At 40.9% G+C, this 26,187-nt stretch overlaps 1 protein-coding gene across 3 annotated transcripts in view; it reads right to left on the bottom strand.

The window, feature by feature from the left end:
- The window catches only part of fbxo9 (F-box protein 9), a 118,956-nt gene that overhangs the window by 66,161 nt on the left and 26,608 nt on the right, over positions 1-26,187 (bottom strand). For all 3 annotated transcript variants that reach the window (XM_038800440.1, XM_038800441.1, XM_038800442.1), the window contains 2 exons: positions 10,829-10,987; positions 9,526-9,583 (listed from right to left, as the gene is read on the bottom strand). In XM_038800440.1, the coding sequence (XP_038656368.1) occupies positions 9,526-9,583; positions 10,829-10,987 (217 nt within the window). The remainder of the gene's footprint in view (positions 1-9,525; positions 9,584-10,828; positions 10,988-26,187) is intronic.

The following is a 26,187-nucleotide window of genomic DNA, read 5'->3' as shown; positions in this document are numbered from 1 at the left end:
CAATGTCTGCCCTTGTTCTGTTACTGCACTGATAGACGTCTAACTGATCCCAGGAGTGTTCGTGGCCATGTACATTTCAAATAACTACGGTTGTTCCAAAAAATAACACTACTATAAAGCTGCATGATTCTGGTTAGATAATGCATGTAGTTCAAATTATCTATTAATGTACAAACAATAATTATCCTTGTAAACTATATTTACCAAAGCACACACTCTTTTCACATTTGTTTGAACTTGAATAGTTGCAAGCTGACATTATCTGGTGCTCAAGTAGGCCAGCAGCAATAAGCATTGTTTAGGGTACAATTAAACTGGAGCAACAGTGAGTAAATAGAAATGACAAACAGATCAGCTATCACCTATTAACAGGGAAACAGGCTCAAGTGGTTAAATGGTCTCCTGTTTGTTGCTTAAAAACAATTGATGAATCTTTGTGATCAAGACAAGGGATGTTATGGGTCTGGTTTGCATTTCACTTATCGAACAGATCGTTAACACCATGTACAAATAAGTAAAATTCCATTGGCTGGACTTTGTAACCACAACGTTAGAAAAGTACCTGCTATTCACAATTGTCAACAACTGTTATTGAAAAATCAGGAACTGTGATCTTCACATTAGAAAATGAAGCACAAGAAAACTGTCAATGTTACTCCACTCTTTAAGAAGGGTAAGACACTCAAACTGGGAAATGATAAGCCAGTCTAACATCCTTTATGGGGGACTTACAAGACTATTATAAGGGACAGAGCAACTGAACGTTTGAGACAAATCTAAACTGATCAGAGAGACCCAGCTTTGACAAAAGGCCATTGACCTGAAAAGTCAAGTATTTCTCATTCTGTGAATTCTGCCAGACCTGCTGAATATTTCCAGCATTTTAGAATCATAGAATCTCAGCAGTGCAAAAGGAGGCCATTTGGCCCATTGAGTCTGCACCGGCTCTTGGAAAGAGAACTCTACTTAAGCCCACGCCTCCACCCTATTCCCATAACCTAACCTAACCTTTTGGGGGAGCGCAGGATGCACCCGAGGCTCTCTGCAGTAGGGTGAGGGGCTCACTCGTGCCTGACACTGTGTTGTCCTCTGGGGGACTCCCGGAATCCGGCACATCATAATTCAAGGTTCTTTTATTTTTTTGCCTCCGTAGATAGTTCAGGCAGTGCCCTATTGCCTCCCCTCCCCCTCCCCTGACTTCCTCCCTCCCCACACCCCTTCCTTTCCCTTCTGTTGGTACAGAGGCGAGGGTATCTGGTCTCTCCAGCGCAAAGTTTAGTGCTTGTACCATTTATTTTTTTGTAGAAATGTGTTGTGGACTGTTTTAATAATCAGAATATCCACCCCCTCCCCTCCCCATACATTGGTACTGAGGGGAGAGTACCCTGTTCCTCCAACACGAAATTAGTGTTTGTACCGTTCGGCCTTGTATATATTTTTTACTGTTTTAATAAAAAGATATGGACAATCCACCCTAACTGCACACCTTTGAACTGTAGGAGGAAACCCATGTAGACAAAGAGAGAAACTGCGAACTCCACACACAGTCACCCAAGGCCGGAATTGAAACTGGGTCCCTGGAGCTGTGAGGCATCAGTGCTAACCACTGTGCCACCATTTTGTATTTCAGAGAGAACCAGCATGGAAATGTAAAGGGCAGGACATGTTAATATGGCAAATAAAGGAGTTGTTAATAAAGTCAGTTGGGGAAGAATGTATCTGGCACCAAGCTTTACACCTCTATTAGAGTTACCCATTACAAGTTCACCCCTCTTAAACCAACCACATTTTTGTTATTTATGGGAAACAGTTAATGTTCATCATGTGTGTATTATGTAACACAATTAACAGGAGTATGTACAATGTTATTTAAGTACATAAGTCACTGAAAGTTCATGGTCAGGTATAAAAACAAACTTTAAAGGTTAATGGAAAGTTGGCCTTGATTGCAAAGGACATTAAGATGCAGAGGTTTCGTTGGGAGTTCCATAAAACTCTGGTTGGACCCCTTTTGGGTATCATTCTGGGCACCACATCTCAGGAGAAATAATTACCATCGGAGTGGGAGCAATGCAGTTTCACCAGAATAATAACAGGGCTACATTTTGAGGTCAGGATGCACAGATTAGGATATTCCCTTGAGTATAGCTGTTGTCGAAGTAAAAAAGGTGATTGCTTGAATCTTTATGAAGATGCGAGTCAGGCAGGTTGTAGTGATGCAGGAGCTTCCTTGACTTTGACCAGTATGAATGAGGTACTTGGTATTTGTGTGATTGACATCAAGGACTGAAGGATGGATGGGCAAACTGACCAGAGCACCATGGTACAGAAAGCCATTCAAGCGAGGGAACTAAAAAAACAATGTTGTAATATTGTCAGTGGATATAGTTCTCTGCATCTGCAATAGGGAATTCAAAAGATTGTGTTTCTGTTTCCTCAATTTATGAAGGGCCAGAAGGTCCTCGTGCTCCTTATGGCTAAAGATAAACATGAGATACGAGGAAAGGATCCAGTTGAGGTCTACGCAGGAACCAATGACATAGGTAGAACTAGGAATGAGTTCGGCTGAGAGAATGAGGATATTGGGTCCAAACTAAGGCACAGAACTTCAGTAGGAATATTCTTTGGATTGTTCCCTGAGCCATGCACCTATTTGCACAGGTCATACAGATCAGATAATTAAACGCATGACTCCAGTGATGCGTGGGAAGAAGGGATTTTGATTATGGTGCATTGACACCTGCATCGGAGAAAGAGGGCGCTGTCTCTTTTGTGATGGGGTCTACTTAAACTGAATGGTGTCAGCGTCCTGGTGTTGGGATACCAGACGAGACCCCAACATTTGTTAGGAAACCTGACGAGAACCCCAAACAATTTTTGTTAATTTCTAAAACTGTGAGGAAAGGGTACTTTACCCCAGGATTGATGACTCTGATCAATAGATATATTTTGTGAAAACAAATTTTAATTTAAACACAGAATTAACCATAGTAACATCGAAGAATTAGCTTTGCAATTATCTGTTAAACATTTCTTAAACACAAGGAAAAACTTCAACCTCAACCTCCTATCTATACTTGCTACTAACTCTAAGCAAGCCAATACAGTTCAAATGGCACTTATAAAGTTAACACAACAGGTTTCCGTGCTTAGCTGTGTAGAGATTTTTGAAGAGAGGTCTTTTCAAGAGTAGACACCATACACCTCTGCTCAACCTAACAGCGTTTGGCAAAACTGCTCTTCATCTTAAAACCCTGAGCACTAGACAGAGACTGCAAAACTACAGACAGATCTGGCTCCTCCCATTAATTACATCATCTGTGTCCCACTAAGTTCCATGACCTGCTTAGCTAGGGCTAAACACTTCAGTCCCTCCTAAATTATCTACACTGCAGGGAATCTCCAGCAATCGAAACATGATTCCATTAACCCTTCGTCTGTAACCAAGTTAAAATCAATAATTACCTCACTCGTTTACAACTTCTTAATTACAGCTTCAGCAGACACACAGTCTGGTACCTCAAGGTTCTTTATATTACTGCAATAAATATATGCCGTAACCAAGGATTTTAAAAAACATTACTACAGCAGATATAAAATAGAATATATAACAATTTCTACATTCATCACACTAGTAAATCACAGAACCAGGCTTGTAGGCAAAGCATTAAACTACAAGGTGGGAAGATTAATCAGCTGAAGAAAAGTTTGGAAATCTAACTAGAAATGTTGATGCATTAAAGCTATGTAATGATTTGGGTAAAGACAAGCAGTAAGGCAGGAAGGGATAGAGTTTAAAGGTAACAGTACATCCGTGAATATGGGACATGTCAAAAGAAGTGGTTAAATAAAGGCTCTTTAGGGCAGCGCAGTGGCACAGTGGTTAGCACTGGGACTGCGGCGCTGAGGACCCGGGTTCAAATCCTGGCCCTGGGTCACTGCCCGTGTGGAGTTTGCACATTCTCCCTGTGTCTGCATGGGTTTCAGCCCCACAACCCAAAAGGATGTGCAGGTTAGGTGGATTGGCCATGCTAAATTGCCCCTTAATTGGAGAAAAAAAAATTGGGTCCTCTAAAATTTGAAAAAAAATAAAGGCTCTTTATCTGAATACACAAAGTAAACATAACAATACAAACAATAATGCTATAAACAGAGATAAATCCACAGACGGTTGCAAGGTGACCAGGATGGAGAACTAAATATTCCATAGCACTTAAACATTTTCAAAGGACAAGCATAATGGAAAAATAGTAGCCTTGATAATAAATGATGACATAAGTACAGTGATAAGAAAGTTTCATGGCTCAAAAGATCAGGAGGTACAATCATGACGGGTTTAGATTAAGGATAATACGGGTCAGAAAATGCTGGTAGGGGTAGTTAATTGACCCCCTAACTGTAGTTATACCATTAGACAGAGTCTTGAGGTAAGAAATGAGAATTTGTAACAAATGAAATGTAATAATCGTGGCGGACTTTAATCTTCTTATCGACTAGGTAAATTAAATGGACAAAGATAATCTTAGTTGGGAGATGAATTTGTAGCATACTTCTGTGACATTTTCCCAGGATAATAAAAAATTAGGGGTAAAGCTGTTTTTGATCTAGCATTCCACAATGAGGCACGTCTAACTAGTACTCTCGTAGTAAAAGACCCTGTGAAAAAGTGATCGTAACATAATTAAATTACATATTAAATTCCAAAAGATGTGCAGATTAGGTGGATTGGCCATGCTAAATTGCCCGTAGTGTCCTAATAAAAGTAAGGTTAAGGGGGGGTTGTTGGGTTACGGGTATAGGGTGGATACGTGGGTTTGAGTAGGGTGATCATGGCTCGGCACAACATTGAGGGCCGAAGGGCCTGTTCTGTGCTGTACTGTTCTATGTTCTATATTAAGTTTGAGGGTGACATTCACAATGCAAAACAAAAGTCTTAACTTAAAATAAACTACAACGGTGCGAGGCGGAGGTAACTGGCCTAAAGTTGATGGGGGGTAAATAGACAAAAAGGTAAATAAACAGTGGGAAACATTTAAAGAAATGATTCAAATCTTTCAACAAAAATATGTTCCATTAAAAAATTCGGGAAGTTTAGGATAGTGTTAGATTTAAAAAGGCTTACAATGCTGCAAAGAACAGTGCTCAGTCTGCAGGTTGGGATTAAAACGAACAAAGAAATGAGAGTTAACTGATCAGGAATATAAGAAGATAAGAACTTTTACAAAAACTTAAAAAATAAATTCCTTAGAGGCAGAGGCAGGAGAAATTTTCACGGGGAATAAGGAAATGGCAGAGACATTCCATCTTCACTACAGACGACAAAGTACATACCAGAAATAAAGGATAAACAAGGACTCAAGGTAATTAATATAAGAGAAAAAGGATTAATGAAACCCAGACTAAAAGCTGACAAATCCCCAGGCCCTGATGGCCTATTTCCCAAAGTTCTATAAGGGGCTGTTGCAGAGATAGTGGATGAACTGGTAATGACTTTCCAAAATTCCCTAGATGCAGTAACAGTTGGAAGTTAGCAAATGTAATGCAGTATTCAAGAAAGGAAGGAGGGAGAGAGAGAACAGGGAACTATAGACCAGTAAGTTTGCCATCTGTAGTTAGGAAAATGCTGGAGTCTCTCATTAAGTAAGTCTCAACAATGCATCTAGAAAATTGTAGCATTATCAGAGTCAAAATAGTTTTATGAAAGGGAAATCATGTTTGACCAATGTATTAATGGTGGAACGGTGGTGCAGTGATTAGCACGGCTGCGTCACGGTGCCAAGGACCCAGGTTCGATCCTAGCCCTGGGTCACTGTCTATGTGGAGTTTGCAAATTCTCCCATTTACAGTCTGCGAGGGTCTCACCCCCAGATGTGCAGAGTAGGTGGATTGGCCACGCTAAATTATCCCTTAATTGGAAAAAAAATTAATTGGGTGCTTTAAATTTATTTTTAAAAGACAAATTTTTAAAAGCTTTTTGAGGATGTAACTTCTCAGGTAGATAAAGAGGAACCAGTAAATGTTGTATACTTCGATTTCCAAAATGCATTCAATAAGGTGTCACTTAACGTTAATACACCTTGCTCCCAAGTCCACATATCTGTCCTTGGCCTGCTGCAATGTTCCAGTGAAGCTCAACCCAAACTGGAGGAACAACATCTCATCTTCCGGTTGGGCACACTACAGCCTTCCCATCTCAACGTCAAATTCAACAACTTCAGATGATTAGATCTACCCCACCTCGATCCCTTTGTTTTCATCCCATTTCATTTTAACTGTCTTTTACCATTTCTTTCTTTCTTTATATATATTTAACCCACCCCCATCTTATCCCCATTCCTTACCTTTTCTCCCCTTTGCTTCTTCAATCCCCCCCCCCCCCCCCCACATCTACATCTGTCACAGTTTGCCCTCTGATGTCAGTTTCTCTGCTGTTTGGCCTTTCACATATTTTGTTCTCTCTTGGGACTGCCAATAGCAATCTTTCTCTTGGTTTCTGTGGCTAATAGCACCCTGTTTCCTTGGTTTCTGTGCCTATGACTCATCTTTCATTCTCTTACTCCATAGTATAAATATTTCCCACTTTCTCGGTCTTTTAGCTTTGACAAAGGGTCATCTGGACTCAAAACATGAGCTCTTTCTCTCCCTACAGATGCTGCCAGATCTGCTGAGATTTTCCAGCATTTTCTCTTTGACTACATAAGGGCTCATGGGTTTGGGGTAATATTTTACTATGGAGGATTACTTAACAGACAGGAAAAAGGACTAAATGGGCCATTTTCAAGTTGGTAGGCTGTGGAGTTCCCCAATAATCAGATTGGAGATTCAGCTATTTATAGTCCATTGAAACAACTTAGATGTGACTGAGAGTAATGTATCCAAATGTACAGATGATACACAGCTAGGTAGAAATGTAAAACATAATAGTGTGAAGATAACAAACTGACAGCTTATATTGTGGGGAAATGTGAGGTTACACACTTGGGTCATTAGAATAGAAATGCAGAGTATTTTAAAAACACAATTAAATGTTCAGAGGGACTCAACAAAATGGCATGTTAGCCTTTATTACAAGGGAATTGGAATACAAAAATAACAACGCTCTGTTTCAATTGTACAATTGTACAGTGCTTTGGTGAGACCACACCTGGAGTATTGTGCATAGATTTGTCTCCATGTATAAGGATATGGTTGCCTTGGAATTTCATTAGGTTGGTTCCTGGGTTACTATGAATATGAAAGGTTGAGTATAGTATAGTGGGCCAATACTGTCTAGAGTTAAGGAGAATGAGAAGTGATCTCATTCAAACATTCACACTCTGAAGGGGCTTCATAGGGTAGACATTAAGAAGTTAGGGGCAGCAGGGTAGCATGGTGGTTAGCATAAATGCTTCACAGCTCCAGGGTCCCAGGTTCGATTCCCGGCTGGGTCACTGTCTGTGTGGAGTCTGCACGTCCTCCCCCTGTGTGCGTGGGTTTCCTCCGGGTGCTCCGGTTTCCTCCCACAGTCCAAAGATGTGCGGGTTAGGTGGATTGGCCATGCTAAATTGCCCGTAGTGTCCTAATAAAAGTAAGGTTAGGGGGGGGTTGTTGGGTTACGGGTATAGGGTGGATACGTGGGTTTGAGTAGGGTGATCATGGCTCGGCACAACATTGAGGGCTGAAGGGCCTGTTCTGTGCTGTACTGTTCTATGTTCTAAGCTACGTCCCCTGGTTGGGTAATCCCGAATATGGGGCACAGTCTTAGGATAAGGGGTCAATAATTTTAGACTGAGGTAAGGAAATATTTTTTCATTCAGAGAGTTGGAATCTTTGGAATTGTCTATCAAAATATGCTAAATACAATCAAGGCTGAAATGTCAAGATTCTTGATCTCTCAGGGAATCAAGACATATCAAGAAAGTGCGAAACTTGAGTTCAGAGAATCACAGAATTGTTATGGTGCAAAAGGAGACCATTTGGCTCATTGGGTCTGCACTGGATCTACAAATGAGCATCATGACGTAGTGCCATTTCCCTGCACATTTTTCTGAAAGTAACCATCTCATGCCCACTTGAATGCCTCGACTGAATGTGCCCCACCACACTTGCAGGCAGTGCATTCCAGACCCGAACCACTCATGTGAAAAAGTTGAGGCAGATGATTAGCACTGACGATACTGAATGGCTGAGTCAGCTTAAGGTGCCATGTCATCTACACCGGCTTCCATTTCTTATGTTCTTATTCAAGGGATTGGTAGGGTATAGTGAAGAAAGCCAGAATAAGAGGGTATATAACTTCCAAATAAAGGTAGGCTCTTCAGGGGTGATGTTGAGAAACACTCACACAAATGATAGGGACATTTGGAACGCTCTCCCCAAACATCGATGAAGCTGGAGTAATTTAAAACTTCAAAACTATTTCTAATAAATATTAGGGAATGATATTAATTAAGGGTTACCGCTGCAATGTGGTTAGATGGAATTAAGACAGAGATCAGTAATTACCTAAATGAATGACAAAACTGCCTCAAGGGGCCGAATGGCATACTTCTATTTCTAGTTACATCTTACAGTAAAATGTTCCCTTTGTGTTACGTTAGAGCAAGCTTGCATTGTGATATTGTCCTATAGGAACTGAATTGAGGCTGCCCAAACCAATTTCGCATAGGGAAGCAATATTATATGATAAACAGAAGACTTTTAACTGGATTCAAATTTGGGTCTTAGAAGATGAAATATTAATTCTCGTTTGTACGAACATGAAAAGGAGTTGTCTTTCTCCCAGGTCCCAATACAGGTAAAAATATATTCTAAAAATATTTTCAAATGTTCTTTGAAATCTGAGCAGCAACCTGAACCTTTTGGTCTTTTCAGAAATTGAAGAACAAAAATCGTGCTGATCCCTTCATGACTGAAAACATAGTTCACACACATACACATTACCTTCATAAACGATAGGGACATTTGGAACGCTCTCCCCAAACATCGATGAGGCTGGAGTAATTTAAAACTTCAAAACTATTTCCAATAAATATTAGGGAATGATATTAATTAAGGGTTACCGCTGCAATGTGGTTAGATGGAATTAAGACAGAGATCAGTAATTACCTAAATGAATGACAAAACTGCCTCAAGGGGCCGAATGGCATACTTCTATTTCTAGTTACATCTTACAGTAAAATGTTCCCTTTGTGTTACGTTAGGGCAAGCTTGCATTGTGATATTGTCCTATAGGAACTGAATTGAGGCTGCCCAAACCAATTTCGCATAGGGAAGCAATATTATATGATAAACAGAAGACTTTTAACTGGATTCAAATTTGGGTCTTAGAAGATGAAATATTAATTCTCGTTTGTACGAACATGAAAAGGAATTGTCTTTCTCCCAGGTCCCAATACAGGTAAAAATATATTCTAAAAATATTTGCAAATGTTCTTTGAAATCTGAGCAGCAACCTGAACCTTTTGGTCTTTTCAGAAATTGAAGAACAAAAATCGCGCTGATCCCTTCATGACTGAAAACATAGTTCACACACATACACATTACCTTCATAAACTGCACCATTCCGTTCTTGCTCAACAGCTTTCAGGAACAGTTCTTTGGCCTGCAAAATAAATATGTATTTGTCACTTGCAAGCAAGATTTAAAAGCAGTACAATGTTACTTGGCAAAAAATAGCAGCTGTGACTCAGCTGTGAAGTTTGTCTGCAATGTGAAGCCACATGCCAACCCAGATTTTATTTATATTTCACATTCAGTTCATTTCGTGGTTTTCAAGCAACAGATATTTGGACATGGCTACTGTTAAAGCAGTTCATCATTAATGCTGGTGTTTGCTCAAAGCACAAAAAACAGAGTGAAAAATATGTTTTGTGATATTTGAGAACATTTTTAATATTGTCTGCCACTTTTGTTAATTGCCTGCAATATTAAGTGCATAGAACTCATGATGTTTTCACCTCCAAGACTAAAATAAGCTGTGCAGATACCGTGGCCATAATTTTCTCCCATTTTTGACCGCTCCCCAAACTTTCCAATTCCTGTAGGGTTACCACCTTCTTTCAGATTCCCCTTCTGATTACATGACCCCACCAACATTGAGCTCCCACCTAAGCACATGATTAACTATCTAATCAACGCGCATACCAATATATTGCCGATGATTCTACCAACATTATTAATTATTTCCTTTATTCACTGGTTGTTTCAAAATGTTCTTCATCATAACCTCCTTAAAATCCCACCTTTAATTTCCCACCCACTTCAACGAACGAATTTCTGAAATTGCCTTCCTTTCCCAAGACTTTGATCAAATTGCTGACGTTCAGCCCTGCCCATTTCTCCCACATGTAAAAACATATAGGGTGAGATTCTCCGCACTCCCCACGGTGCGGAGAATAGCGTGGCTCGTACAATTTTACGGCCACGCTGTTCCGACGCCCTCCCGCTATTCTCCCCCCCCCCCACGCCCAACTCTCGACACGAATCGCTGCCGCCGTTTTTTTACGGCCGGCAGCGATTCACAGCTGATAGATGGGCCGAGTTCCCAGCCCTTTACGGCTGTTTTTACGAACGGCAAACACACCTGGTCTGGCCGTTCGTAAAAACGGCCGTAAACACTCGCATTTTATAACCATGGCACCGATTGGCACGGCAGTACCACGGCCTTACGATTTCTCCCCATATGGGAGAATCTCGCCCATAATGCCCATACTTCATAATGTAATTAAATGCCACAATGGTTAAATCATCCTCGGGTTTTCATGTGTTCTGAGTGGTTAAAGTTTCCAGACTCAAAGTAATTAAGTATACATATTTCATAAAGCATCAGAAACATTACAAAAATTACCTTTTCTTCACGAGCAAGCTCCTGTTTCCCTTTGATACCTGAAGATTTGAAAAGCGGCTTCTTGCCCGAGACTTTACCAGACTCCATGTCTGATCCGTTGGAGGTTCCATTTGGATTCAGCTCAGACATCCATTGAGCACGAAATACATCAAGTTCCTCCTTAAAAATAAAAAAATGGCACCTCCATAAAAAGGTTTAAACACGATTCACCCACGACATGACGAAAACGTGATCCCAAATTTTAATAAGTACCAGAAATTATTTAATATTTATCAGTGTGGTAACGTGAGACTGCAAAGTAGGTAGTTTAAAAGGAACATATTTACATAAATAAATAAGGAAACTTAACAATAACAGTAACTCAGCAGAACAGTAGTAACAGGAATAACCATGTTACTCAGGAGCACTAGTAAAACAGGTGTTGCTTGACAGGTCGCCTCTTGCAGACTGAATAAGCCCGCCCAAAGCTTGCACCTGCATTGAACCCTCAGCAGGCACCAGTAAAACAATTACACAGGAGACAGGATTATAAGACCACTGTACTAAAAATGACACTGTAACAATTAGTTATTTGCCTTTCTTGCATTAATTTTTTACCCAGCATAGAATTCTACAGCATAGGCCCATCGTAGAGAACTATTAGCTCCACTCATCTTTTGCTCCCCATAGTATTGCAAATTTTTCCTCGTCGTGTACATACCCAATTTCAGTTTGATGCTACACATGGAAAAAGGAAGTTAAAAGACTTCACCATAAGTGAAGGTCAGGCACAGTAACAGCGGGACACATTTATCGCATATAGTGAACCTTGGTGTATGATGTGGCTAGAATAACAACATTGTCATGTGAGAGTACCTTTAAGAAATTGGGGTTTATAAAATAGCTGGAGTGGATGTACCTTTAAGAAATGGGTGTTTATCAGTGATGCCAGAGTGTGGGTGGAGCTGGGCTGTCTGTCTGCTTTTACTTTCGCTTTGGAGTCTCTGCTACAGGGTGTGTTTAGTTTTGTTTTAGGTTTGGAGAAGCTGCCGTCACAGCAAGATGTGTATGAATCTCTGCAAGCTGAAGAATGTTCATTTGGTGATTTCAAAGTGGTAACTATTCTGAGTAGTGAAGTTAACGCTGATGTGTCTGTTCGAAGGGTTCTTTTTGTCTTATAGATGTTGCAAGGAAAGATTAAGAGTTACTTAGAGAGTACTGTATTCTTTGGGGGATTTATTGGTGTTGATAGTTAAGATTTTACTGTGGGTTCATAAAGTGTCAACTGGTTTCATCAATAAACATTGTTTTAATTTAAAAGTACTGTAGATTTCTATTGCATCACACCTGCAGAGTAGGCCAGTGTACTCCCCATAACTACAATCTATTAAAGGTTGTGGGTCAGGTGAACTCCATGATACACTTTGGGATTCTCTAAACCCTGGCCCATAACAACATACATAGGGAAACGTGCAGCGATTGAAAACATTTTTTACAGAATGATGACATCACTGGCTAGGCCAGCATTTATTGCCCGTCCTTAGTTACCTTTCAAAAGTCTACAGTGAGCTGCCTTCTTGGGATCGCTGCAGTCGCGGAGGCGTAGGTACACCCACAGTGCTGTGAGGAAGAGAATTCAAGGATTTTGACCCAGCGACAGTGAAGGAACGGTGATATATCTCCAAGTTAGAGTAGTGAGTGATTGGAGGGGAATCTCCAGGTGGTGGCGTTCTCAGGTATCTGCTGCTCTTGCTTTCTAGATGTTAACGGCTGTGGGTTTGGAGGGTGCTGCTTAAGGCACTTTGGTTAGCTCCAGAAGTGCATCTTGCAGACAGTGCACACAATTGCCAGTATACTTTGGTGTTGGGAGGACTGAATGTGGAAGGGGTGCCAATCAAGCAGGCTGCATTGTCCTGGATGGCGTGGAGCGTCTTTCAGTGTTGTTGGAGCTGCACTCATCCAGGCAAAAGTATTCCATCACACTCCTGACTTGTGCCTGACAGGCTTTGGCGAATCAGGGTGAGAGTTACTCACCATAGCATTCCTAGCCTTTGACCTGTTCTGGCAGCCACGGTATTTATATGGCTAGTTCAGTTTCGTTTCTGGTCAATGGAGACCTGCTCTGGTAGCAACAGTAGTTTTATGGCTAGTCCAGTTCAGTTCTGGTCAATAGTAACCCCCAGGATGTTGATTTTGAGGGATTCAGCGATTGTAATGCCATGGGGCAATGGTTAGATCCTCTCTTGGAGATGGTCATTGCCTGCCACTTCTTTGGAGCAAATATTACTTGCTACTTGTCAGTGCAAGTCTGGAGAATATCCAGGTCTTGCTGTATTTGGACTTGGACTGCTTTAATATCGGAGGAGTCACTAATAATGCTTAATATTGTGCAGTCACCCCCAATCACTGCAAACATCCCTACTTCTGATTTTATGATGGAAGTAATTGGCCAGGTTGGATTTGTCTTGTTTCTCGTGTAGAGGACATACCAGGGCAATTTTCCACATTACTGGTAGATGCCAGTGTTGTACAGGAACAACTTGGCACAGAATGCGGCACGTTCTGGAGCACGTCTTCCGGACTATTGCCAGAACATTGTTTGGCAGTATTCAATGCCTTCGCTGTTTCTTGATATCATGTGGAGTGAATTGAATTGACAGAATACTGACATGTGTGATGTTGGGGACCTCCGGAGGCGAGTTGGATCATCCACTTGGCTTTTATGGCTGAAGATTGTTGTGAATGCTTCAGCCTTATCTTTTGCACAGATGTGCTCGGCTCCTCCATTATTTGAGGATGGAGATCTTTATGGAGCCGCCTCCTCCAGTGAGTTGTTTAATTGTCCACCATCATTCACAGCTAGCTATGGCAGGCCAACAAGCTTAGATCGGTTGTTTGTGGAATTGCTTGGCTCTGTCTATCACTTGTTGTTTTGCATGAAAATAGTCCGAGGCTGTAGCTTCACCAGCTTGACACCTCATTTTGACATGCCTGGTGTCGTTCCTGGCATGCCCTCCTGCACTCCTCATTGAACAAGGGATCATGGTAATGGCAGAGTGGGGATATGTGTTTAAGTACAATTCTGTTGTAGTGCATCATGGATGCCCAGTCTGTTTGAAGTCTATCGTGCCACACAATGGACGGTATCCTCAACGTGAAGATGGGATTTGTCAGCACAAGGGCTGTGTGATGGTCACTCCGACTGATACTGCCAGGGACAGATGCATTGGTGGCAGGCAGTTTGGTGAGCATGAGGTCAAGTAGAACAAAGAAAATTAGAGCACAGGAACAGGCCCTTCGGCCCTCCCAGCCTGCGCCGATCCAGATCCTTTATCTAAACCTGTTGCCTAAAAGAACAAAGAAAATTTACGTTTTTCCTTTTGGTTGGTTCTCATCACTAGTCCCAGCCCAGTTCCTTTAGAACGGGGCCAGCTCAGCCTGCGATGGCAGTACCGAGCTACTCTTGGTGATGGATATTGAAGCCCCCCCCCACCCAGAGTACATTCTGCACCCTTGCCATCCTCAGTGCTTTTGAGATAACGTACCATCTGTGAAGCAACAAAATGAAATAATTCAGGCAGTATCATCCATTGCTGTCTATTTGTGTGGAATTGGTAATGTCACAGTCCAAACAATCTTAGGGAAAACAAAAAAAAATTAAGAGGCAACGCTAGCAATCAGCATCCCAGTATCCCTACTACCTAAAAAAAGTTAGGTTGGGAGTTTTCACAAACTTCTGTGTTATACCCTCCTTGTCTCATAAATGGTGTGATGAATTGAGAGAAATAAGAGTGTTTTAGAAACAGGTCTCTAATTACAGAAAGATCCCATAGCAATCTGCCAGAGCTGACAGAACAGAGCAGCCATAATAGATCAGGTATTGTTTTTATTTATGGGCTTATTATCTGACCAAACCCAGAATGTAACAAAGAAACAGGCCCTTGTATCAGCATAGTTTGGTCTCATGATCCGCATACCTATACAAATTGGCTGAAATAATGTGAAAACATGCCCATTCAAGAGATAAAGCAAAGGGATGATTACATGGGTTAGAAACAAGGATTAAATCTGCTTCAAGTATTTTTCTGTTGACAATTGAAACGGTAAAAGTAATTAAACAAATGATTGACACAAAGTGTCTACTGGACCCTAAAGTAAGGTACATAAAAGAGCAGTCAATAAGGGGAAATTCGGGAAGATGAGTGATCGAGGCCACCTTTGGCTTAAAATCTTCGTTAACTCATTCTTGAGGTGAATGCATGCTTAGCACATAGCTTATAACACATAGCAGATAGCTATAGCTTAGCACAACAGCCAGCCTGAACATCACCGCAGGCTATAAAGATCGAACTGTTCTCCCTCATCATCCATTCAGCTGACCCAGGAGTGATAAACGTCCTCACCTGTTGTTGTCATATGCATACTCTATTCTGATGTTGCAGTGTGTTCTAACTCTTCAATAAATCACCGTGACCCTTGATATCTCTGATTAAATCTTACATAATGGTTAGGTGAAATGATAGTGGGTGTCATCTTCGAGAGTGAAATATGTAAGCTCACGGATTTGAAGTTACAGTCCCCATAATGTTGGAAGGTGTTTTTCAGATAGGATATTAAACTGAGACTGTCTTTCTTCCCAGGTGGATGTACAATATCCTATGACGTTACTCAAAGAGGAAGAGAGCCCTGGTGTCCTGGCTACTATACTGACATTCCAATCACGTGCGGTTCATAGAACTTTGTTGCATGCAAATATGCATCCACATTTCATTTCAAAATCGACAACACTTCAAATGCATTTAATTGATTAGAAAACATTTTGGGGTCTTTAAAGTTGCGAAAGACATTAAAATGCATGTTCTTTCTTTTCCAATAACTCACTCCAAAAGATGTTATTTTTGGTCATGGTGAGAATTTGGCTTTGTTCTCCCAGTTATAAGTGCAATCAATTGTACTTAGGCTATGTATTTCATTAAAAACCCATTGGTACCTTTTACTCCTACAGATCATGTTACATTAACAATTTCAATGTTAAGGTACCATGTTGTGCAAGTCATGATAATGCTATTTTGTAGTGAGAGCGTGATATGAAGTTAAACAATCCCACAGATTGTTTAAAATATATTCTGACAATATTTTGTACCAGCAATTGAAATTTCTTCTGTCCTAATTAGTGTTCAGAAAAATGTAAAAATTCAAAAGAGAGAACAGAAGGAGAAGATGTAGACTAATTAAGACTTGCGGCCATCCATCAGGTTTTATTTGGTACATGATAGTCACATGATGTTTGGATCATGCCATGAACTATTGTTTGTGAACAGAGAAAATGGGAGCTTTTGTAATGGAGTTCCCACTAGAACTTGTTGTGCAGATGAGTGTCAACTCGTTATCTTGCCTTATGTTTTTTCAACCATCCAGGATTGTCCCTCAAGCTTTCAAGAATTAAGATTGATCCGTGAATACAATTGTGAGCAAGCCAAGAAAAATATTTGGGGGGCATGAAAAAACGGTGTTCTTTTACACTTTTTTGTCGGAAGAATCAATGCATAAAACTAGGAAGAGAATCAAGATGAGGGTAGCAGTATCCAACATACTTTCTCCCGCCAAAGCAGTCCTGGAGATCACTGGACAATGAGAAACAGAACAGGAGGGCGAAGCTTGACCCAAGCAGATGCTTGCATATGACTTCAAACCATTTGCTCAGCTCTGAAAATAGGCACCAGACTTCACACTTGAAGTTGTATTCTCAAGACTATCACCTGAACATTTCTAGCTTCTATCTACTATCTTGACTCTTGCCCCCTTTCTCACTTTTCTAGGTTTTTCTTAGCAGCAAGAGACTCCTGCCAAAGCAAGGCAACTTGAAGGTGGGCTTTGCTGCTATACTTGCACTGCAACGCACTCCATCCCACCAAGGTACTAGTTTAGAAATTAACATGGGTTAGATCATGAAACTGAGAGGTCTGCACTTGATGAAACAGGCAGCAGCAGGTACCATTGACGGGTACAGGCCAGGAAACAGGACATTCTATTGAGCACGTTAGGTTGATTTCTTCAGAGGGCAGGGAACAAAAAGAAACCTTATGGAATTAAAGAAGGGAAGACCTACTCCTTAGACAGATGCAAGAGTACCTCTTTGACTGTGCACCCAGTGTTCTGGGTATGACCTATAACAAACAGCCACCATTTGACATCTTTCTATGTTTACCCTCTCAAACCCCCTCATATCTCAAAGGTTTCTATCAGATTATCCCTTTTCTGGAGAAATGTCTCTCGGCCCGTTAATCTTTCCTGTGGGTATAGTTATTATTCTAGCCTTTATATTATTTATATAAAATAGCGATCAAGAATTTTCACAGGTTTTCTACAAATTTAATATAACTCGTTTAGAAATTGATCTCTCCAGAAATTAATGTTTGCTTTTAAAAAAAATGCCATACCACCAGGCGTTGTCGGAACGTGGTGACTCGGGGCTTTTCACAGTAATTTAATCTGAAGCGTACTTGTGACAATAAACGATTTTCGCAATAACTGAATTGTGACTTTGTTTTCTCTACAACACGATACACTTCTCTTCCAAACAGTATGTGACCTGCTTATTCTCCGTGCCAAAAATAGCATCTTTCACTTATCTATGGGCAGCACGGTATCACAGTGGATAGCATTGTGTTTCACAACACCAGGGACCCAGGTTCGATTCCCAGCTTGGGTTGCTGTCTGTGCGTAGTCTGCAAGTTCTCCCAGTGTCTGTGGGTTTCCTCCGGGTGCTCCTATTTCCTCCCACAGGTTGCAAAAGACATGCTTGTTAGGTGAGTTGGACATTCTGAATTCTCCTTCAGTGCAGCCAAACAGGTGCAGTAGCGTGGGGACGAGTGGATTTTCACAGTAACTTCATTGCAGTGTTCATGTAAGCCGACTTGTGACAGTAATAAAGATTATTATGTAGAAGTTAATTTCAAAGTACATCCACTGGGCAAGCTTATTGTCTGCCTATTTTCTGCATCCCTCCTCTGTACAAAAAACATTTCCACATTTAGTGCCATCTGAAAATTTGAAAATACCCATCTGATTCAAAATCAAAATTATTTGTCTAAGTGGAGAACAGTGGTTCCAAGAATGATCCCTCTGCATCAGCACTGTTGGCCAGCCTGAGGATTTACCTTTCAAAGACACTCTGTTTTATGTTTTAAAGCAATAATAATAGCTTATTGTCACAAGTAGGCTTCAATGAAGTTACTGTGAAAAGCCCCTAATCGTCACATTCCAGCGACTGTACGGGGAGACCGGTACAGGAATTGAACCCGCGTTGCTGGCATTGTTCTGCATGACATGCCAGCTGTTTAGCCCAGTTTGCTATCCATTTTGTATTTTGTTACTTTGCCGCTGACTTCACATGTGCAACGTGCATCATCAGTCCATGTGGCACCTTATCAAAAGGCCTTTTCAAAATCCTTATTATATTCCACCTACTGCACTGCCCTTACCTCCCCTTTCTTCAAAAGGTAAGGTTGGTTAAACTTGACTTTCACTTTTGAAATCTGTGATGACAATTCTTTATTCTATTTTCAGTTTCTGGGTTTTTAAATTTCACCTTTACTGAAAGAGTCCACTGTCTTTCCTATCACCGATGTGAACATAGAATTTACAGTGCAGAAGGAGGCCATTCGGCCCATCGAATCTGCACCGGGTCTTGGAAAGAGCACCCCACACCTCCACCCTATCTCCGTAATCCAACCTCACTTTTTGGACACCAAGGGCAATTTATCATGGCCAATCCACCTAACCTGCACATCTTTGGACTGTGGGAGGAAACCGTAACAACCGGAGGAAACCCACGCAGACACGGGGAGAACATGCAGACTCTGCACAGTGACCCAAGCTGGGAATTGAACCTGGGACACCGGCTCTGTGAAGCAACAGTGCTAACCACTGTTCTACCGTGCTGCCCATTGGATGACATCAACCTGTCAAATAGTTCTAATCACATGGAACCATGTGGGTTTATTAGGTACAGCCAGCATGGATTGCTACAGGGCAAATAGTGTACAATTAACTTGCTGGAGCTTTTTGAAGAGATAACAGAGACGGTCAATGTTGATGTGGTGTTCATGGACTTTCAAAAGGTATTTGATGCAGTGCCACACAGCTGACTTGAGAAAAGTAGTAGCTCATGGAATAAAAGGATATTTCTCAGGTTGAAAGTTGTGTATTGGTCTTCCCCAGGAGTTGGTATTGGGACCCTTGCTTTTCCCGCTTTATATTGATCTAGATCTTGGTGTGCATGGAGACAATTTGGCAGTTTGTGGATGATACAAAACTTGGAATCATGTGAAGAGGACAGTGTAAACGTCAAAAGGACATGGGCAAGTTGGTGGAGTGGGCCGATAGATGGCAGATGAAAGTTCAATGCGGAGAAGTGAGGTGATGTATTTTGGTAGGAAGACATATGGAGACAACATAAAATAAGGGGCAAAAAATTCTTCAGTGGTGGATAAGAGGAGGGACCGGGGGTGTTTATGTGCAGACGTCTTGAAGGTGGCAGGACAGGTGGAAAGAGCAGTTAATAATCATACAGTACCTGAGTTTTGTGCACAGGGGTATAGAGTACAAGAGCAAGGAAATTATCTGAACTTCTACAAGACACAGGTTAGAACTCAGCTGGATATTCTGTACAGTTTCTGGGTGCCCGCACTATAGGAAGGATGTGAACATATTGGAGGAGAAATGCAGAAGAGGTTTACATGATGGTTCCAAAGATGATAAACTTCAGTTATGAGGTTGGGACTGTACTCCTTAGAGAGACAAAGGCTAAAAGGAGATCTGATGACAGAGGGTCGAGCAGAGTAGATCGAGAGAAACTGTTCCTATTCATAAAAGGATTGCGGGCGAGGGGACACAGATTTGTTGTTCGTAAAGGAAGCAAATGTGATGAGAAAAAACACTTTTAGAACATAGAACGATACAGCGCAGTAACAGGCCCTTCGGCCCTCGATGTTGCACCGACATGGAAAAAAAACTAAAGGCCATCTAACCTACACTATGCCCTTATCATCCATAATGCTTATCCAATAAACTTTTAAATGCCCTCAATGTTGGCGAGTTCACTACTGTTGCAGGTAGGGCATTCCACGGCCTCACCACTCTTTGCGTAAAAAACCCACCTCTGACCTCTGTCCTATATCTATTACCCCTCAATTTAAGGCTATGTCCCCTCTGTGCTAGCCACCCCCAATCGCGGGAGAAAGGCTCTCGCTGTCCACCCCTATCTAACCCTCTGATCATTTTGTATGCCTCTATTAAGTCACCTCTTAACCTTCTGTCTCTCTAACGAAAACAACCTCAAGTCCATCAGCCTTTCCTCATAAGATTTTCCCTCCATACCAGGCAACATCCTGGTAAATCTCCTCTGCACACCCGTTCCAAAGCTTCCACGCCCTTCCTATAATGAGGCGACCAGAACTGTACGCAATACTCCAAATGCGGCCGTACTAGAGTTTTGTACAACTGCAAACATGACCTCATGGCTCCGGAACTCAATCCCTCTACCAATAAAGGCCAACACACCATAGGCCTTCTTCACAACCCTATCAACCTGGGTGGCAACTTTCAGGGATCTATGTACATGGACACCGAGATCCTCTGCTCATCCACACTACCAAGAATTTACCATTAGCCAAATATTCCGCATCCTGTTATTCTTTCCAAAGTGAATCACCTCACACTTCTCCACATTAAACTCCATTTGCCACCTCTCAGCCCAGCTCTGCAGCTTATCTATGTCCCTCTGTAACCTGCAACATCCTTCCGCACTGTCTACAACTCCACCGACTTTAGTGTCGTCTGCAAATTTACTCACCCATCCTTCTGCGCCCCCTCTATATCCTTTATAAAATGACAAACAGCAACGGCCCCAGAACAGATCCTTGTGGTACGCCACTCGTAACTGAACTCCATTCTGAACATTTCCCATCAACCTACCACTCTCTGTCTTCTTTCAAACTAGCCAATTTCTGATCCACATCTCTAAATCACCCTCAATCCCCAGCCTCCGTATTTTCTGCAATAGCCGACCGTGGGGAACCTTATCAAACGCTTTACTGAAATCCATATACACCACATCAACTGCTCTACCCTCGTCTACCTGTTCAGTCACCTTCTCAAAGAACTCGATAAGGTTTGTGAGGCATGACCTACCCTTCACAAAACCATGCTGACTATCCCTAATCATATTATTCCTATCTAGATGATTATAAATCGTATCTTTTATAATCCTCTCCAAGACTTTACCCACCACAGACGTTAGGCTCACCGGCCCATAGTTACCGGGGTTCTCTACTCCCCTTCTTGAACAAAGGGACCACATTTGCTATCCTCCAGTCCTCTGGCACTATTCCTGTAGCCAATGATGACCTAAAAATCAAAGCCAAAGGCTCAGCAATCTCTTCCCTTTTAACGGAGTGTTTTGGGTTTGGAATGCCACCCAGAAGTGTGGTGGAGCCATGTTCAATCAAGACAATGAAGAGGGCCTTAGATGATTTTTTGAATAGAAACAATGTGCAGGGGTACAGGGAAAAGGCAGGAGAATGGCAGTAAGTCACAATGCTTGCTTGGTTAGCTGGTGCAGACACTATGGGCCAAATACCTTCTTCCTACGCTGTAACAATTCTGTGATCAAATCTCCCCTTAGCCTTCTTTTCTCAGAAGAAAACAGTTACAACTTCACCAATTTTATTTTGTAACTCAAGTTACTCATCTCTGAAACCATTCTTGTAAATCTTCACTCCAATGGAGTGCACAGAACTGTACCATAATACTCCAGCTTGAGGTTTAACTCGTGTTTTATACAAGTTCAACATAACCTTCTGGCGCTTGTACGCTATGCCCCAATTCATGAAGCCTAGGATTATGCAAGTTTTTATTCATTGCTCTCTCAATCTGTCCTACCTCCTTTAATGACCTATGCACATATCTACCCAGGACTCTCTGCTCCTGCACCCCCCTTTAGAGTTATATGCTCTATTTTGTATTGACTCTCCATGTTCTTCCTACTAAAATACATCATTTGCCCCACATACTTTTAATGTTCTTAATTTAACTTTGCCTTTCAATTACTTTCACACTTTCAATTACTTTCACACTTTTTAATCTTTTCATATTCCCTGTTGTCATACCTCCTTTGTTGTTTCTGCACTGAGTGGATGCTTCTTTCTTCATTTTCAATTTCGCCTTCATTTCATTCTTCATCAAACCATATGTATGAAGTCTTGCTGCTTGTGATACGCACCTATCCTGAATGAATACTCCCAACATTAAATGGAGACACGTATGAACGGTTTGGAATTGAATTGTATGTACCCAAAAGCAATTTTAACCTCCTCTTCCGTTCCCTTCCAGCAGATGGGCAGGATTAAAACTGTCCTTCTATGTCTGTCAAGTCCACATCATCAGAAAGCATCTTGTGGGAAAACGAATGATTCCTCCCCTCAATTTGAATAATTTTCTGAACAAATGCACCACAATGAACATGTGAGCTTTTGAAAACAACGGCAACATAGTTTTCAGCTTGTTGTCCTTAGTGTGGATGCATCTTGCGGACAATTGTTTCCACCGTAGAGAATGAATCAGCTCATAAAATAATTATATTTATCTCTGGAGATATTCTTACTGTAAATACAAGTAAGAAAAAATTGACCAAACCAACAATTTTGTCATTCTCTGTGTTGAAATATTTGCCTGAAATTCAAATAATGTTATTTATTCCCTCTCACAACATCAAGTAGCACCTCTACTCCAGAATACAGCCTATAGCTACTTTCCTACCGCAGGCATCAGTGGCAGAAAAGGTTTATATTTGTCATAGTAGAAACCTTTAATTCTTCGTCAAAATTTGGACTGCTTAATTGTCTAAAAGTGGAGTATTTGTGCAGCAACTCCTTACTAGATATGGTACATTTTCAGACTAAAATTAATGCATCACAAGGGATACACGAACACGGATAAGATAGTTTAACTTAGTTAATAGGTTAAAACATGGCCTGTGTCAATTTGTCGATTCAGATTAATTGAATATTCAAATTTGACAAGTTACAGTCCATCTGACTGTATTTTCGCCAGAATCAGAAAGTCATGAGTTAAAACCATTACGTAAATTGAACATATAATGCATGCTGATAATAGTGCTCATAACAATTCGAATTGCCAGATTTCAGATGAGACATGAAACCATTGCCCATCTACTTGGTCCGATGGACATAACAGATTGTATAGCACGTTTGTCCTGGCCTTCATTTATAACTTAACCACTACCACTAACAAAAGATTAACTAGACAAGCGACGCATTGCCATTTGTGGGACTTGGCTGCACATTGATTGGCTGCTGTATTTCTCCACATTATAACTGTGACGACACTGCAAAGTAAATCTTTACTTGTAAATCATAGGCTGGGACAACCTGATGTTGTGAAAGATTTAATCCAGCTTTTTGATTAGAAAACATCACTTTTGATGGTGCCTTTAATATGCTAAAAGCCAGGCTGAATGCAGATTTTGGTTACACCTTAGTTCAGAACATCTATCTGTTCCAGCTTCTCTCTAGCCACTCCAAAACACTCTTCAATCAGTAGCTGCTCTTCAGACATCGGAAGCTTCTCAACACGAGGACTGTTGAGTCACATGTTTTATTCATGCATATTCATCAATCACACGTGCAATAATACTAATATATACATAGGTTACAGGGGAGCTCAACAAACAAATCGAAACGAGAGATTGCACCACAATGCAATAGTCACATAAAACTATAAGAAATAGGAACAGGATATACCATTTAGTCCTTTGAGCCTGCTCTGCCATTTAACAAGATAGTGGCTGATCCAACATTCACAAAGTCTACTTTCCTGCCTTAATTCCCCTACTGATTAAAAACTTATCGATCTCAGCCTTGAAATCTTCAAGGGCTCGACCTCCACAGCTTCCTGGGTTAAATAATTTCAATGATTCACAACCTTATGAGAAGAAATTCTTCCTCAAATTTATCTTAAATGAGCACCCCCTTATTCTCCGACTATGCCCTCTGGTCCTACACTCCCCACGAGTAGAAACATCCTCCCAACATTTACCCCGTCTAACCACTAAGAATCCTGTATGTCCCATTCTTCAGAATTCCATAGAGTACAAAATCCACCTGTTTAATCTTTCCTCATAAGGCAGTTCCTCCATACCTGGGGTCATCCGAGTAAACCTCTCTGTATTGCCTCCAATAATACATCTTTCCTTTAATAGGGGGACAATAACTGTACACAGTATTCCAAATATGGCCTCACTAGTACGCTTTTACAGTTGCAGCAACACCTCTTTCCTTTTATACTCCAACCCCTTTGAAATAAAAGCCAGCATTGCATTTGCCTTCCCTATTACCTTCTGCACCCACATGCTAACTTTCTGGATATCATGAACAAGGACCTCCAAGTCCAGTTGTGCTACAGCTTTCTGCAGTCTCTCCCCATTTAAATAATAATCCATCTTCTCATTGTTTTTCCAAAATGAACAATCTTACATTTACCCACATTAAATTCGATTTATTAATTTTCTGCCCACTCATTTAACGTCCCTGTAAACTATTTATATCCTACTTACAACCTGCATTCCCTCCCATCTTTATATCATCCGCAAATTTGGCACCGTACACTCTGTTCCTTCCTCCAAATCATTAATACATATTGTGAAGAGCTGCAGTCCCAGCACTACACTCCACTGGTTACTGGCCTCCAAGCTGAGAAAGACCCTCTTATCACACTTCACTGCTGCCTGTTACTTAGCCAACCCTCTATTCATGCCAGAATATTACCTCCAACACCATCAATTCCTGTCTTGTGTAGCAGCCTTTTGTGTGGCACCTTATCAAATGCCCTTTGAAAATCCAAATATCCAACATTGACTGGTTCTTCTCTAACCACTCTGGCTGATACCGCCTCAAAGAGCTCTACTACATTTGTCAGACATGATTTCCCCCTTCATGAAACCAGGTTAACTCTGCATGATCAGATTATGACTTTCCAAATGCACTGCTATTCTCTCCTTAATAACCAATTCTAATATTTTTTTCAATAACTGAAGTTTGACTAACAGATTTGTAGTTTCCTGTTTTTTGCTTCCTCCCAGTTTTGAAAAATGAGTACCACATTGGTCGTTTCCAGTCCTTCGACACAGTTCCAGAATTTTTTGAAAATGACTAATCAATGCATCCTCGATCTCGGTCGCTACCTACCTCCTTTAAGATCCTGGGGTGAAAACCAGCGGGTCCAGGAGACCTGTCAACTTTTAACCCCATTAGTGTGCCTGAAACAAATCCTCTGGTGATGGTGTATATATTTAATTCCTCCCCTGTATGTTTTACTATTCCTGGGATGCCTGTAGTATCCTCTGCAGTAAAGACAGGGATAAAATATCTATATTACTACTCAGCCATTGCTTTGTTCCCCATAATTCCTTCTCTAGTTTCATGCTTTCTTTTTCTTCGCTCTTCCTTTTAATATACTTAAAAAAGCTTTAAATGTTATCTGTATTTATGTTTCTCGCTTGCTTGCCCTCGTAGTTTATTTTCTCCTTCATGATTTTTTTTAGCCCATCTTTGCTGCATTTTGAATCTATCCCACTTGTTCTGGCCTACCACGAACTTTTGCCATGCTATATGTTTCAACATAAAACCCTCCTTAACTTCCTTTGTTATTTATCTTAGTTCCTTCCTCCCCTCAGTCTTCCCCCCTCATCGCATATATTTTTTGCTGAGAGTTAAGAATTATCGCGCTAAATGTTTCCCCAAATGGTGTTTTATGTCACATGCTTCAGTGAGGACAGGGATATTCCATTTGCATATTCTCTTGAAAGTGGTATCACAAGGATTGGATATACACAGGTCTAGAAATTACTCATGAAGATAGTGTGGGATGAAGACAATGGATTCACCGGATTTTCCTCTATTATTATTTTGGTGTCATTATTATGCCTTCTATTTTAAATAGGTCAATAATGCCATTCAAAACATTGATATTTAATTCTTATTAAAATCTAATAATGAGAACAGAATTGTTAAAAAATGTATTTCCTCATAATACTTGCACCAAAAAAAACAAAATCTTTACTTTGGGAAAAGTGAAATCCGAGTTTGGGATTCCTTCCTTTATTGGCATGAATGTAAAGTAGACAAGAATAGTACTAGTTCTGACAGTAACTCAGCAGCAAATAATTATACTATAATTAACTCATCTCACTGGTCAAAGAGATTCTACAATACAATATCACAAAGACACACGTTCACCCAATTTCTTATCTCAATTGAGCCAGGAAGGGGACACCTGCAACAGACAAGCAACAAGACCCA

The sequence above is a fragment of the Scyliorhinus canicula genome, chromosome 6 (genome assembly GCF_902713615.1).
Source record: "Scyliorhinus canicula chromosome 6, sScyCan1.1, whole genome shotgun sequence".
NCBI lineage: Eukaryota > Metazoa > Chordata > Chondrichthyes > Carcharhiniformes > Scyliorhinidae > Scyliorhinus > Scyliorhinus canicula.
Note: the sequence above shows the minus strand (reverse complement) of the source record. Positions and strands in the feature narration are given on the sequence as shown.